This window comes from Nicotiana tabacum, chromosome 9 (genome assembly GCF_000715075.1).
Source record: "Nicotiana tabacum cultivar K326 chromosome 9, ASM71507v2, whole genome shotgun sequence".
Taxonomy (NCBI): domain Eukaryota; kingdom Viridiplantae; phylum Streptophyta; class Magnoliopsida; order Solanales; family Solanaceae; genus Nicotiana; species Nicotiana tabacum.
The window spans coordinates 51,167,826-51,183,274 of NC_134088.1; the positions used below are offsets into that span (position 1 = coordinate 51,167,826).

Genomic DNA, 15,449 nt, shown 5'->3' on the forward strand with positions numbered 1-15,449 from the left:
TTCATGACATGGCTAACTTGATACCATAACATGTAAAATTCCCCTGTCTGTATAAGATCACAACCCCACTTGAAGTGTCTATGTATGACTGATTGGATATTGCATGTATCTATGTTTGTCTTCATGACTCCATGATTCCATGCTTTTGCTTTTAAAGTCATACTCAGTCCTGTCTTTTCTGCTATTCTGAAACTGAATCCGATTTTCAATCCTATGAGAAGTTCACTATTGCTACTCATTGAACATAATGGTTTGTTTAAGATTAGTACTAGTATGAGAAGGATTCTATTAAAGCATCTTCAGGAACTCCATCTTGAATATATAACCTATAGTCTTACTAAGGATCCTGATCATGTTATGATACTTCTGATAACACCTAAGAAGTTGTTTGGTGTGATTGTTTGTTTAAACCCTTGTTGATGCTTTCTAAGAAATCCAAGCAGTGTGGTCAGTCTATGCATGTACTAATGGCAATACTTAAGCTAATCAACTCATAATTAGTTTGCCAGGGCAGGAATATCTGTATTTCTTGTATTGCTTCACATCTGAACCATGTGTTCTTTAACTTCCCTTTGAATGTATTTCCCCAGTGTTAGACATTTAACAGTATACCATGATGTTTCTGTTTCTCTCCTATATGTGCTCGAAGCCTGACCTTCAGATTTACTTGATGTGTATTGCTTACTTGGTATTAGATATGTAGTCATAAGGATTGTTTGTGTGTCTATATACTATTCTGTTAGGAGTAAAGTATACTTTTGAGGAAGGAGATATTATAGCATTTAGTTTACATTGAAAGGGCCTCATTGGCACTTAAACCCATAGGGAAAAATAAGTCGTTAGTGGTTAGGGGTATTTTGGAGTGGAGTTTAACTCTAGGTTGGTCTGCTATCCCCAGCACAAATATTTCCCTGGGCCTTGTCCCTTGGGAACTCTGAAGTGTCGGGGGATTCAAAGAGGGCATCGACCTTGAGTAAAACTCCCTCCTTAGCCCTTAATTCATCGACATTTTTGGTTCTTTAAGGGTTTAGTGTTTAAATGACAACAAAAGGTGTTCAATGTAAATATTTTGTCATGTATAACCACCACATTAGTATAAGTTTTCTCATGGCATTATAGTATAGATAATTTGTTACATTTTGTTTCTATCATCTATTTATATTTCTGGTGCCTGACTGAACATATAGAATATGTATCTAATGACTTTCTCCTTTTTGGACATGTACCTTTGTTTGTGCCTGCTGAGTTCCTAAGGAACTTAGGCCCAAGCCCAGTGCTACTGCATTATTGGGAGTCTGGGGTCAACTACTGTCGTTCTTTTACTGCTGGGCCAACCTTCTTGAGGCCCAATTTCCAGAGTCATATCCTCTTTCCCTCAATTCCCTTTATTATTGTCTATTGCTTCGTTAATTTAGTTTACTGCTTCATTGCCTTTTAATCTACTACCTCGTTGCTTTGTTGCATCTTTGTTGTCATGTATATAACACTCATGTATTAGATCACATACTTTATTTTATGCTTTAATGTCATATAAAACCTAGGCAAGCCCTAAAGAACATTGGACTAAAATAATTAGTTAAGTAATTAATCCCTGTTTCGCTAATCGCAATTTTTTTATATCATTACTATGTTTTAGCTCACCTTCTTGTCTCAAAGATTTTGACACCCAAACTTAGAGAAAAAATCAAGGTCTGAATCGCAAGTTTCACCATCAAAGAGGCAAAAATCAGAATTTTCATATAAAAAGTGAAGAACTATCGCCCCAAATGGATTTTCAAAAGACTGCTTTTCTTCAAGTTTTAAAGATCAAGGTATATCTTAGGCCTACTTTCTTACAAACATCTCTTAGAGTTACATGTACAATTATTCTCTAAACCAGTGTTTTATAACTTAACCTCTTTTCACATGCTTTATAAATATAAACCATTTACATACATATTTCAAACACTCCTTCATAAATTCACATCCCTTTAAAAGTCTCACGCTCCTTTTATTATGCTCTCCCTTAGGTATACAGTAAGCCGTACTTATACAATAAGTCGTACTCTTTAATAGTAATTAAGCATAGTCCAAATAACTAATCCCTTAAAATTAGTCTAAGTCCTATGGAGCTACCTCGGGTAGATTTTAAGGGGTGCCTAACACCTTCACCTTAGAAGAACAAGAACCCTTACCCATAATCTCACCGGTTAGCAGACCAATAAAGAATGTGACTTAGTAATTAAATAGGTACCCTAGTATACCTTTAAATATTAGGCGGCGACTCTCTTTTATCAACAACAGAGAAACCACAAGTTGAATCTTATTTTGACTAGTGCAAAATAGGCTGCAACAATATGGCAACTCTGCTGGGGATTCACACTTAGGTTCTGACCTTAGCAGACTTAGACTAAATTTGCATATAGACTTATTTGCACATTGTTGTAATTGTAGATAAAATGCAATTACGTGCTTACCTACTTTGTGTGATCTCTATGCTTAGTGTCATGCTTATTGTTGCTACACTCTTGTATGTTACTGTTTTATATACACTGTCATCACATCTATTCCTATCGAGTCTTGGCTGTACACCATCACAAACAATGGCATGCAAGGGTTGTCTTTTACATCCCTCCGAACCTTCTTTTCAAAACTCTCTAGTTTCAGAGAATGGCTTTGTCAGGTCAACTAATGTAACTTTGCGCAGCCTTCAGTCCAACTCAAAGTAGGAGACAATATACTTTAGTAAAATAGGTCATACTACATAAACCATTGGTGAGTCGGTCCTTGGCACCAAAGCACAATTAGGAATACCACCCTAATGTCAACTGGTCACGCACTCAACGACATCACTTCTGTGGAAAGACAAACAAACCTGACAAGACACTTAAAGATCCGAAGCAAACACTTACCAAACATCTTTCTTTTACCCACCTCTAGTAAATGGAAATCAACCGAAACATCACTGAGATTAGCTTGATAATGGGAGAACCACATAAATTGAAACAGTGGTGGAAGGATATTCATCGGGAACACGGAGATGAGGTTCCGACGCACTTGGGGGCATTAACTGCTTTACTGAATATCTGAGCACACAGGGTGCTCACTCGCCTATTGATAGAATTTTGGGATCTAATTAAGGTGGTGTTCAAATTTGCCGACTGTGAGTTAGTACCAACATTGGATGAAGTCACGAGCTTCACGGAGCTTCCATTCAATGGAAAGAAGCCAATATTTCCAGTTACTATGCCCGGTTACAGGTTCTTGGATGTTTTAGGCCTGGCTAACAGTAGGAGTCTCAGAAGTATCGAGGATTGATAGGTGAGCCTCGACCAGATGTATGACAGATTTGGGCTCCATGAAAGCTACGAGTGGTATTCAGGGGAGTTTCAGTGTGACCAAGTGACGTGGGAGAGTCTGAGGCCTATCACTTTCTTAATGGCACTATTGGGACTATTGGTCTTCCCGCAGAGAAAGGGTCGGATCAATATCAAATTTTTACCTGTGGTTCTGGCGACCTTCCGTGGCAATCTTCAAGCTACTTTGGTGCCGATGATGTTAGCTGAGATGCTGAGGGATTTGTCCGCATGTGAACGCGGGTATAATTTCTTTAAAGGAAGTAACTTGCTACTCCAGATCAAGGCTACTGAACATTTCTTCCAGTGAGAAGCCACCATCGACTACTTTATAGTCGTCAACAACATGATCCACAACCACAACGAAAGAATGAGACATTGGATCTCCCCAAATGGGCAAGAGAAGGGAAACGCTAACCAATCTGAGTGGAGAATGGATCAACTGGAAGCTATCCTAGTTAGGTGGAAGAGCAATCTTGAGGACTCTAGAAATACTTCATTGAGCTGGACGGACTTGAAGGAATTCAGCAATATTCTCCCCTGCGGGTCCTCAGACAGTTCGGAATGATTCAAGATGTGCCTCTGTGGACAAGGACAACATTATACGAGGATGAGTACAATGGGCAGATTCCAATCCCCAGGATAAGAAGGCTCCAAGAAGAGTGGAACGACCTGGTCTCAATGCCTATGGGTCAAAACTCGTGGTGTACTCCTGAGTATTACGTCTGGATCAACGAGGAAGAAGAGCTAGCCCGGCCAAGCAGAGAGGGTATTGCCTGGTTAGAGGACTTAGTGGTTGCTTTGCAGATTTACAGTGAGATCCTGCCACATTACCTTGTGACCACTTCAATGCACCGTCAAGTGGTCCCAGGATCCATTGACCACATGTTGTCACCTGCTGAAGATGATGACCGGGTAGTTGAGTGCATCCAAATAGAGTATAGAAAAAAGCCAAAAGAAGATTCGGAGGAGGAGTCAGAGTTCAACGATGACGAGTAGGATTTTGAGGAAGACTTAGAGGAGGATCTAGAAGAGGAGCCAGAAGAAGAAGAGGATATGGGAAACAACTCAGGGGATGGTTATTAGAGTTGGTTGAGTTCCCTTTCTTTCCCACTCTGTACCTTTATCCCCATTTCTCTCTTTGCTTTCCAAAAGGGCAAGTTATCCAAGCTGATGCAGTTCTATGAAACAGTGATGTAATCCTTGTTCCCACTTGTATCAGTCCAAATTATCAATGAAAACAAATTTCTTCGGATCTAAATGTGTCAAGTCTAAATGTCTGTCAAACATCTGCGATTTAGGCCTACCTCCGGCAATGAGAGTTCCCTGCAAATTCTATGAAACACACTAGCTATAATGCACGAATTAATTGCTCTGTGTGATTTCCTGCTTATATAAGTGAAAAACCTGACTCTTATTCCTTTTTCTTTTCTTTCTTCCGATTCTTCTTTTGCTCTATTATTATCCCACAAAACAAAAAGAAAGTTGGTTTGTGTCGACCAAAACTAGCGGAACCACCATACAATCTAAGATCAAAGGTGTAAGGCCCCATAAAATTTTACAAAAAGAAAATATTGTTTCGTGGTGTCAAATTGATTTTACGTGTTGTGTATTTCCGTGTCATTATGTGGCTCGTACTTTTTGGGTTGAACAATGCACAGGAAAGTAAAGGAAGACTTTTGGTGGAAAAGCGCATTTATGCGGTCCATTATGCAACCGCATAATCACTCTGCGGGCCATATAATGGATGCAGAAGTGAGAAGGGGAGGGTAAGTTTGGAAGCAATTATGCGGTCGACTATGCGATCGCATAACTGTTCTGCGGTGCATTATGCGACAACAGAACAGTTATGCGGACCGCATAGTGACCGCATACACAGGTAGTTCTTTTGGCTGTTTTGTAACCAATTATGCGACCGATATGCGGTCCGCATATCGGTTATCCGATTGCATATGCGATCACAGACCTTGTTCCGGAGCTCCATTTTTGGGTTTTTAAAACTCGACCCTATTTCGTTAAGTACACTCTTTGGGCCATTTTTGAGCTATAATCTGACATTTTAGAGTGAGAGAGAGTGCCCTAGAGTTGAGAAGGTGTTCTTCAATTCTTGCCCAAGTTTTGGAAGATTAAGAAGGGAAACTCACTAGATCTTCATCCTAGAGGTAAGATTCTACACCCTAACCCCTAATTTTAAAATTATCTGAAAATGGGTAATTAGCAAGAAAATTGTTGGGCATGAGAGTTGTTTATTTTACATGCATATGATATCAAGGCGTGTAGGAAGATTGTTGAACTAAGCATGATAAATATTGGGTTGTGGGATGATGGAATTCTCCATAAAAGGACCTTGAAACCTTATGCACACCTAGTGTTTGATAAAATGCTCAAATGAGCTAGAACTATGATCATCTTCCTAATTTTGATTCAATTTATTATATTTCTACAATAGATTGAAGTTACTAAGAATTCTGAAACATTTAGAGTGTAAAGAAGCTCAAGAGACGTATGTTGTCTAAACTCTTCTCTTAGAATTGGATCCCATGATATTTATGTGAATTATGTAAGTCCCGAGTGGATCATTATAAAATTGGTTGTTCCAAGTAAGATTGGGTTGAAATATATATGTTCAACAAGTATTTCAAATGCTTTATTTATGTTGTGTTATCATTTGAGGATGTGTCAAAAATATGGGCTGGGCATTATAAATGTTCGACTTCAAGTTAAATTCAAACAAAGGCTATTATGCCAAATTTTGTGAAATATCTCTATGTGCCTTAGACTCTTAATTGCTCACATGTGTACTACATGCCTTGATTTGAATTGTTGTTGTTGTTGTTGATGATGTTGATGTTAGAAAGTGAAAAGGTGAGCATGAAATACTAAATATGGCCAACGTGCCAAGAATGATCTTATAATAATGGCCATTAGTGCCAATGAAATGAAAAGATGTGAAAGTAATATGAAATGTGATGATTGATATAAAAAGGTTGATGTATCGAATAAGACAGCCTAGCCGGTCGGGTCGTGATCGGACACCATGCCGCATACATGGTGGTGATTGTGCTGGAAATTGTAATTTAAATTGTGATTGTGGTCAATGTCCCTAATGGATAGCCTAGCCGATGGGGTGGTGATCGGACTCCGTGTTAAAGACGGTGGTATTGATATTGAGAGTAATTGTGGTTGATGTCTCTAATGAGATAACCTAGCCGATCGGGTCGTGATCGGACTCCGTACTGAGATTACGGTGGTACTGGTATTATGAATAATGGTATTATGGACATTGGTATATTGATACTAAAAATTTCACAATGCGAGATATGGAAATTTATTTGAACATTGTCTTGATCCTAAATTAAGGTTTGATGTTGATTAAGATCTTTCATTGATATTATGATAATCTTGTTTGTATTATTTGTCATTCTATTGAGAGGGTGTTTAGTTATACATACTAATGCTATTCAACGGTACTAACATCCCTTTTGCCGGGGGCGCTGCATCTTTAAATGGATGCAGGTGGTTACACAGCAGGAGATATTGATCAGTGATAGAAGTACACCTTCTTCCCAGCTGATTTGGTAGGCCCCACTTCATACTGGGGTCATAAATATTTTGTACGTTGTGTATTATGTTTGAGGTATAGCCGGGGCCTTATTGCCGGCATTATCATTGTACTCTTTCTTATCTATAGAGACTCCGTTGACATAGTGTGGGTTGTGTATTGGTGCTGGGAAAGACAAACTCGTTATGTTGTATTTGAATTACTATTTCCATTTCAGATTATGAAAAATTTGTGGAACGGAGACTTTAAAAAAATGAAGTAACTATTGGTAATGAATTGGTATTATAGACATGATCATGTTTGTGTCTAATTAATGAAGTTAAGTATTATCTTTATTCATGGATGAGTTTGGGTAGAATGAAATCTAACAAGCTTGCTTAGTCGGGTTCACTCGGTTGAGCGCTGGTCACGCTCCTCGGTTTTGAGGCGTGACAAAAGGGAAAGATGTCAGCCGCAGAAAATCTAACTGAACATGCTCTGGTCATAGCCGACAGACCGGGACGATCAGGGGAAAAAGACGACACCAGAAATGATGAACATGTGGCCAGGATGGCCCAGGAAATAGAATCTCTAAGGGAGGAGGTACATCATATCAGGGAACTCGCGCACCTGGCCGTGGCAACACTTCCTCAACCACCTCGATTCCCTTCTTTGGATTCACTCCCTGATCACTTTCCTTCCACATCACGCCAAAAGAACAATACCCCAACTTCAGCTCCTACCACTCAAGTCATCCCTTCATTAACCCCCGCAAACCCACTAAATCCCCCTATCCACACTCCCTACGTACCACTGTACGTTCAGACACCACAAAATCTGCCTATTACTATCAATGCAACTCATACCCCTCCTCGCGACGGAGTCACTTTTACCATTAACCAGCACATACATGAGGCACATGCCGCCGCCCATGAGCGGTACGTTCCCCCTGTATATTCCATTTCTGAACCTACCTTTACAGCATCTGTCACGGTTAGGGTTCCTTATGAGATTGACCAATATGCCGAGATGGAAAGAGAAGTCAGGCGTAAGGAAGAAGAGTCAGTATCTGAGCAGTTGCAAATTTTGAGAAAGCAAATGAAAAGCCTTCAAGTTGCCCGAGGAAGAGAAAGTTTGGACTACGAGGATCTGTGTATTAATCCGGATGTGGATATGCCAGCAGTGTATAAACCCCCAAAGTTTTATATCTTCAATGAGATGGGTGATCCTCAAGCACATTTGAGGGCATATTGTAACAAGTTAGTCGTAGTGGGGAAGAATGAGAAACTAAGGATGAAGTTATTTATAAGAAGTTTGACGGGAGAAGCACTCACCTGGTATACGCGACAGGATCCGCAAAATTAGAGAACTTGGCAAGATATGGCGGAGGACTTCATGAATCGTTTTCGATTCAATACAGAGATCACTCTCGATCGGTTCGCACTGGTGAACCTACAGAAAAACCCATTAGAGTCATTCCAAGAATATGCACATCGGTGGAGGTCAGAGGCCGCCACAGCGCAATCTCTATTGGACGACAATGAATTAACCAAGTATTTCATCAGAGCCTAGGAAGGGATATACTTTGAAAATATAACGGGAATAATGGGACAGAAATTCCCCGAGCTGGTCAAGATGGGAGATTTCTTAGAAGAGGGTATAAAATCTAGTAAAGTACAATCCATGGCAGCACTGCAAGTGGCCGGCAAAGCCATCCAATCAGGGTCAATCGGTAGTGGAAAGAAGAAGAAAGAGGATGTCTCAGCAGTCGTCCCTTACTATCAATCCAACCCACATCACGGAAACACTTCCTACTCCCCAAACAACCATTCACCACCACCCACTTACGCTCCAGCCTATAACACCCAGCCATATTACCACCCTCAACCATAATACAACCCTCCTAGAGCCAACAACAACCAAAATCCGCAACGACCATCTGATCTTGATCAAACCACTACTCACCAAAACCGACCTGCTTATCACCATGCCCTTGTCCAAACTTTGAAGAGAAGGGTCCTAGAAATTATACCCTGATTGCTGAGCCTCTGGCCCAATTGTTCTGGAGATTGAAAAGAGCAGGATTGATACACCTAGTAGAAGCAAGGGTTCCTGAACATCCCTCCAAGTATTTTCACGCAACTAAAAGATGTGTGTACCATTCAAATGTACCTGGGCATGATACTGAAGATTGTTTTAAGCTAAAAAATGAGATTGAAACCCTGATCAAGAGCGTAGCCATTCAGTGCACTCTAGCACCGCCCAATGTGAATAGCAATCTGCTGCCAAATCACTGAACCAGGGAGCTAACATGATCATATTGGATGAAGAGTATGACCTAAAGGACACAATCATCACTATAGGAAATGTAGAAGCCACCAGGATCCCTTCTCAAATGGCTCCAATGATTACAGTACACTTGAGGCCTACAGTGACGGTTCAGACTTATCTGCAACAACCTGCGGTTGCTACAAGAGACGAAGAAAGTCAGGAATACAAAACCGTCCCATAGACGTACCAACAAAAGAGAAAGGCCAAAATGACAGACTCTGCCACAACCCATGGTATGACTAGGTATGGGAGATTCTACACTCCTGAAGATGTCAATCGAGGAAACCCGGGGGGAGAGAAAATTCAAATAAGGAACATAATGAACCCAGAAGCCGCCGAGTTTTGGAACAAAATATCAATGAAAGAGTATTCTGTGGAGGAGAAGCTGAAGAAAACTCCAGCACATATATCAATCATGGATCTCTTAATGAGTTCCGACAGTCATAAAGATGCCCTATTGAAAGTATTAAGTGGGGTAAATGTACCAAGTAACACCATTAGTGAGGCGCTGGCCGCAACAATTGGGAAAATGCGCGAAGCAAACATGATCACTTTCAGAAGAGATGAACTTCTTGTCGAAGGCGCAAGTCATAACAAGGCTCTTCATATCACTGTCAAATATGGGGACAAAGTGGTGTCCCGAGTGTTGGTCGATGGAGTTAGGAATTCATTTGAGGGAAGTCAAGGAAAGCCATGTGAGGGTGAGGGCCTTTGAGTTTTTGTATAAGGATGTTATTGGAGAAATTTATTTGGCCTTGCAGATCGGGCCGATCAATTTTGCCATATTGTTTCAAGTAATGGACATCTCCTCTTCCTACAACTTGCTACCGGGAAGGCCCTGGATACATATGGCAAGGGTCGTCCCATACACTTTACACCAATGCATGAAATTTGAGTGGGGATGTCAGGATATCGTTGTTCATGGAGAATGGGGTCACTCCGCTTATTTGGAGTATATTGTTCCGTTCATTGAAGGGCTAGACGAAGTTGCTTTTCATGCGGTGGAAATCATGCAGACCGCCGAAATGGAAAAGACTGAACAAAACTTGGGAATGCAATCGTCGTATAGATCCAAGATGGCTATGAGAGAAATGATGAAATATGGATACATGCCAGTAATAGGGCTGGGATCCAGGTCGAACGGAATCATAAAGCCAATTGAACAGAATGGGCATAAAGGAATGGTCGGCATAGGATATCAGCCTCTAGAAGGGAAAACTCCTATCGTTAGCTCCGAGAAAAAGGTTTTTGTGCCAGATCATGTTTCAAGTCCGAGTCAAAGTTCAGTACCAAAAGATGACATCATCGAAGGAATGGCAAAGATGTTCATGAATATGATTGAAGAATTTCATGAAGGGACTGACATCAAGACACTGACTATCAGGGATGCCGAACCAGGGGAAGTGCTGCGGCATTGGACCGCTAGTCCATCTTTGGTTCGCCGGGAGGCTTGGTTGTATGGAACTGTAAAAGTTTTCTTTTGAAAAGCACACGGTCAATTGAGGTATGTACCATGTCTGTACCTTTTTGTTATTTGCCTCTTTTGAACGCTTAAGGCGTTCCTCTTTTGATGAAATAAAAGAATAATTTTCAAATATTGCAACCTTATTTACCTCTTTAATTATACTTAGTTTTTCTTTTCAGTAATCAAAATGCTAAAAACCAGCATTCCATGATTATGACATGTTACAATACCGTTGAGCCCAATTACCCGGATTACGAAGAGTATAATGAGAGCATGATGCCAAATAATCTCCCGTAGGAGTTTGAGAAGTTGGAAAGTCAGAAAAATCCTAACCTCCAAGAGACAGAAGTGGTCAATCTTGGAAGCGAAGAAGATTTAAAGGAAACCAGAATTAGCATTCACCTAGAAGGCTAGCAGAAGGAAAAGCTAGTATAGCTCCTCCGATAGTACATCAATGTGTTCGTATGGTCGTATGATGACATGCCAGGATTAAGTACTGACATTGTCTCGCATAGACTGCCCACCAATCCTACTAGACCACCAGTCAAGAAGAAACCCAGAAAATTCATACCCGATTTAAGTCTGAGGATAAAGGAAGAAGTGACCAAACAGATAGAAGCAAATGTAGTAAGGGTCACCAACTATCCAAGCTGGTTGGCAAATATCGTCCCAATACCCAAGAAAGACGGGAAGATCATAAAATGTGTGGACTATCGAGATCTCAACAAATCCATCCCAATGATTTCCCTCTGCCAAATATCCATATCCTCATCGACAACTGTGCGAAGCATGAATTGCAGTCATTTGTGGATTGTTTCGCTCGATATCACCAAATCTTGATGCACGAGGAAAATGCAGAGAAGATAGACTTCACCACACCTTGGGGAGTTTACTGTTATAGAGTCATGCCATTCGGTTTCATGAACGTTGGTGCCACCTACATGAGGGCCATGATGACCCTTTTTCATGACATGATTCATAAGGAGATTGAAGTGTATGTGGATGATGTCATCATAAAGTCTCGGAAGATTTCAGGGCACTTGGATGATTTGAGGAAATTTTCGAACGCCTATGAAGGTATAGTTTGAAGTTGAACCCGGCAAAGTGTGCATTAGGAGTCCCCACTAGAAAGCTGTTGGGCTTCATTGTAAGCAGGAATGGAATAGAACTGAACCCATAAAAAATCAAGGTCATTCAGGAATTACCACCACCGAAGAGCAAGAAAGATGTCATGAGTTTCCTGGGCAGATTGAATTACATCAGCCGCTTCATAGCCCAGTCCACGGTAATCTACGAACCCATTTTCAAGTTGCTAAAGAACAATGCAACCACAAAATGGACAGAAGAGTGCCAAAAAGTCTTCAACAGAATCAATGAGTATCTATCAAATCCACCAGTGATGGTTCCCCCCGAACAAGGGAAGCCATTATTACTATATTTGTTAGTCTTGGACAACGCCTTCGGTTGTGTGTTAGGGCAGCATGACGAAACTGGGAGAAAAGAGCAGGCCATCTACTACTTAAGAAAGAAGTTCATGTCGTGCAAGGCCAAGTATACTTTGATAGAACGCTGTTGTGCTCTGACTTGGATTGCCCAGAAACTAAGGCATTATATGTCAGTATACACTACACATCTGATATCTCGGCTCAACCCGCTCAAGTACATATTTGAGAAGCCAATGCCTATCGGAAAGCTAGCTAAAATGAAAATTTTCCTCACTCAATTTGATAGTGTGTACATAACTCAAATGGCTATCAAAGGACAAGCTTTAGCTGACCACCTCGAAGAGAATCTGGTGGACGGGGATTACGAGCCACTTACTACGTATTTTCCTGATGAAGAAGTGTTATTTGCTGGAGAAGATATTGCAGAATCATACCCTGGATGGAGAATATTTTTCGATGGAGCAACAAACTTCAAAGTAGTCGGAATTGGGGAAGTCCTGATTTTAGAATCCGGACAACATTATCCGGCATCAACAAAGATAAGATTCCTTTGCACCAATAATATGATTGAATACGAAGCACGCATCCTTGGGATCAGAATGGCAGTCGACATGAATGTCAAAGAACTTTTGGTCATAGGGATTCCGATCTATTGATACACCAAGTCCAAGTGGAATGGTCCACCAAGAATGTCAAGATACTTCTATACTTGCACTGCGTGAAGGAGCTATGCAAGAAGTTCAGAAAGATTGAGTTCAAGCACATCCCCAGGATTCAGAATGAGTTTGTTGACGCCCTTGCAACCCTATCATCTATGATACAGCATCCAGACAAGAACTACATTGACCCTATCGAGGTAGAGATCAGGGATCAACATGCCTACTTCTTCCATGTAGATGAAGAACTAGACGGTAAACCATGGTATCACGACATCAAGAAATTCCTTACAACTAGAGAATACCTGGAGAATGCTATTAATGGTCAAAACCGAGCCCTCAGGAGGTTGGCAAACCACCTTTTCCTCAATGGGTAAGCCCTGTACAGGAGGACCCCGGACTTAGGTTTGTTGAGATGTGTAGACACTATCGAGGAAACCATATTATTGGAGAAAATACATGCAGAAACATGCGGACCCCATATAAATGGGTTCACATTAGCCAAGAAGATCTTAAGAGCTGGATACTTTTGGATGACTATGGAAAGCGACAGTATCTGCTACGTGCATAAGTGTCACCAATGCCAAATTCACGGGGATTTCATCTGGGTTCTGCCAAATGAGTTAAACGTAATGGGTTCACCTTGGTTGTTCGCCGTTTGGGGCATGGATGTGATTGGACCTATAGAGCGCGCAGCACCAAATGGACACCGTTTCATCTTAGTAGCTATCGACTATTTCACCAAATAGGTCGAGGCATCTACTTACGAGGCCTTCACAAAGAAGGTAGTGGCAGATTTCATTTGAAACAACATCGTCTGTAGATTTGGGATACCAAAGTCTATCATCACTGACAATGCCGCTAATCTCAACAGTGACCTCATAAGATAAATCTACGAGAAGTTCAGAATCATCCACCGCAATTTCACAGCCTACAGACCACAAATGAATGGGGCAGATGAGGCAGCCAACAAGAATATCAAGAGAATTATGCGGAAGATAGTGGACAATTACCGAAAATGGCACGAGAAACTACCTTTCGCTTTACTGGTTTATTGGACCACCATGAGAACATCCATTGGGGCAATGACGTATATGTTATTATACGGCACTGAAGCTGTGATACTTGCGAAGGTCGAAATACCATCTTTAAGAGTCATTAAAGAAGCAAAATTGGACGATGCTAAGTGGATATGGGTCAGATAAGAGAAACTCATGCTCGTTGACGTGAAAAGAATGGATGTAGTATGTCATGGTCAACTATATCAGAACAGGATGGCCAGTGCATTTAACAAGAGAGTGAAGACTTGCTAGTTCGCAATGGGGCAGTTGGTCTTGAAGAAAATCTTTCCCCACCAAGAGGAAGCTAAAGGAAAGTTCGCACCAAACTGAAAAGGTCCTTACGTGGTTCACCGAGCAATGTCAGGTGGAGCTCTAATCTTGGCAGAAATGGATGGAAGAATCAACACAAATCCTATCAACCCAGACGCAATCAAGAGATACTATGTCTGAAGACAAATAGAGTTAGGTTTTTGCTGTAACAGAACTATGTTAAACCTGACTTCCCAGGGAGGGATATGAAGGAAACCTACATAGGGTTCGGTTTCTCTCCCCTTCTTTTTTAATAGAAAAACCAAATATCACTTTTGTATGTTGTTCAGGAACTACGCCGACTTGATTTCCTCAAAATTTTCAAATCATTCAAGCCAAGCAGCAAAATTCAAGCTATCATAAGTGCCCAATCATCCGTCTCGCCATATCGTCATAATACGATACTGGGGCAGTTCCTGCCGGTGCTGCTTCCTGAAAATCTTCACTCCTGAATTACATGAGGCATGTTCCTCGTTAAGCCGAGGTATGTAAGGAATTCAAAGCCAGAATTCGACCCCAATATCTCCAAAATTCTTCCCAAATTCTTCCTTAACACAATCCTGTAATTGATAATCTTTCATGCCACTCCTGCAATACATGCCTAAAGTCGAGACAAAATTGGCTTTGGTTCAATTTCTTTGCCCGAAAACTATTACATCGTCTCTGGTCAAAGAGGAGCAGTTGTTGATGGCCAATTTTGACCCTCTTTTTAAAATTAAATTATTTATACTTAATAATTTACAATAAATATTTTAAAAGTATTTTCTAGTAATAAATATTAAAATAACTTTTATATACATTGCATAGGTTCTATAATTAATTTAATGAATTACTCTTTAATTTCTAGTTAATTAGGCTACTATGTTAAAAATTCGAAATTAGTATTACAATTTAGAAAATAGGATATTCTTATAAATAATTAACTAAAATAAATAGAAGTATATATAATAATTATAATACCATATTTTATTAGAAAAGGGGATTAAAAGACAAAAGGGCTACAATTGTAATTCTGAATTAAACGTAAAATGGCCATTTTTTAAATTATTTTTGGCCCAAACATGCAAGCTCAGTCCGAAATATACCCAGTCCAAACACCCGCCTCACCACTATGGCAATCCTTTCCATCTCCTTTGCACCAATCACTGCGTGCAACGTTACCCTCTCTCACCACACACAAAACAAACACACTTACATCTGAGTCGTTGGTCCATCTGATCAACGACTCACATTTAATCTTCAATTTTCTTTTGATTTTAAACACTCGCCCCCAGAGATCACATCCCCACCGTCCACAATCTCCTAA

At 40.5% G+C, this 15,449-nt stretch overlaps 1 protein-coding gene across 1 annotated transcript; it reads left to right on the forward strand.

Moving 5' to 3' along the window:
- Positions 1-12,071: 12,071 nt before the first annotated feature.
- On the forward strand, positions 12,072-13,150 carry LOC142163895 (uncharacterized). The gene is made up of 2 exons (XM_075221048.1): positions 12,072-12,749; positions 12,842-13,150. Exons 1-2 carry the CDS (start codon positions 12,072-12,074, stop codon positions 13,148-13,150), a joined length of 987 nt encoding a protein of 328 aa, XP_075077149.1.
- Positions 13,151-15,449: the final 2,299 nt, after the last annotated feature.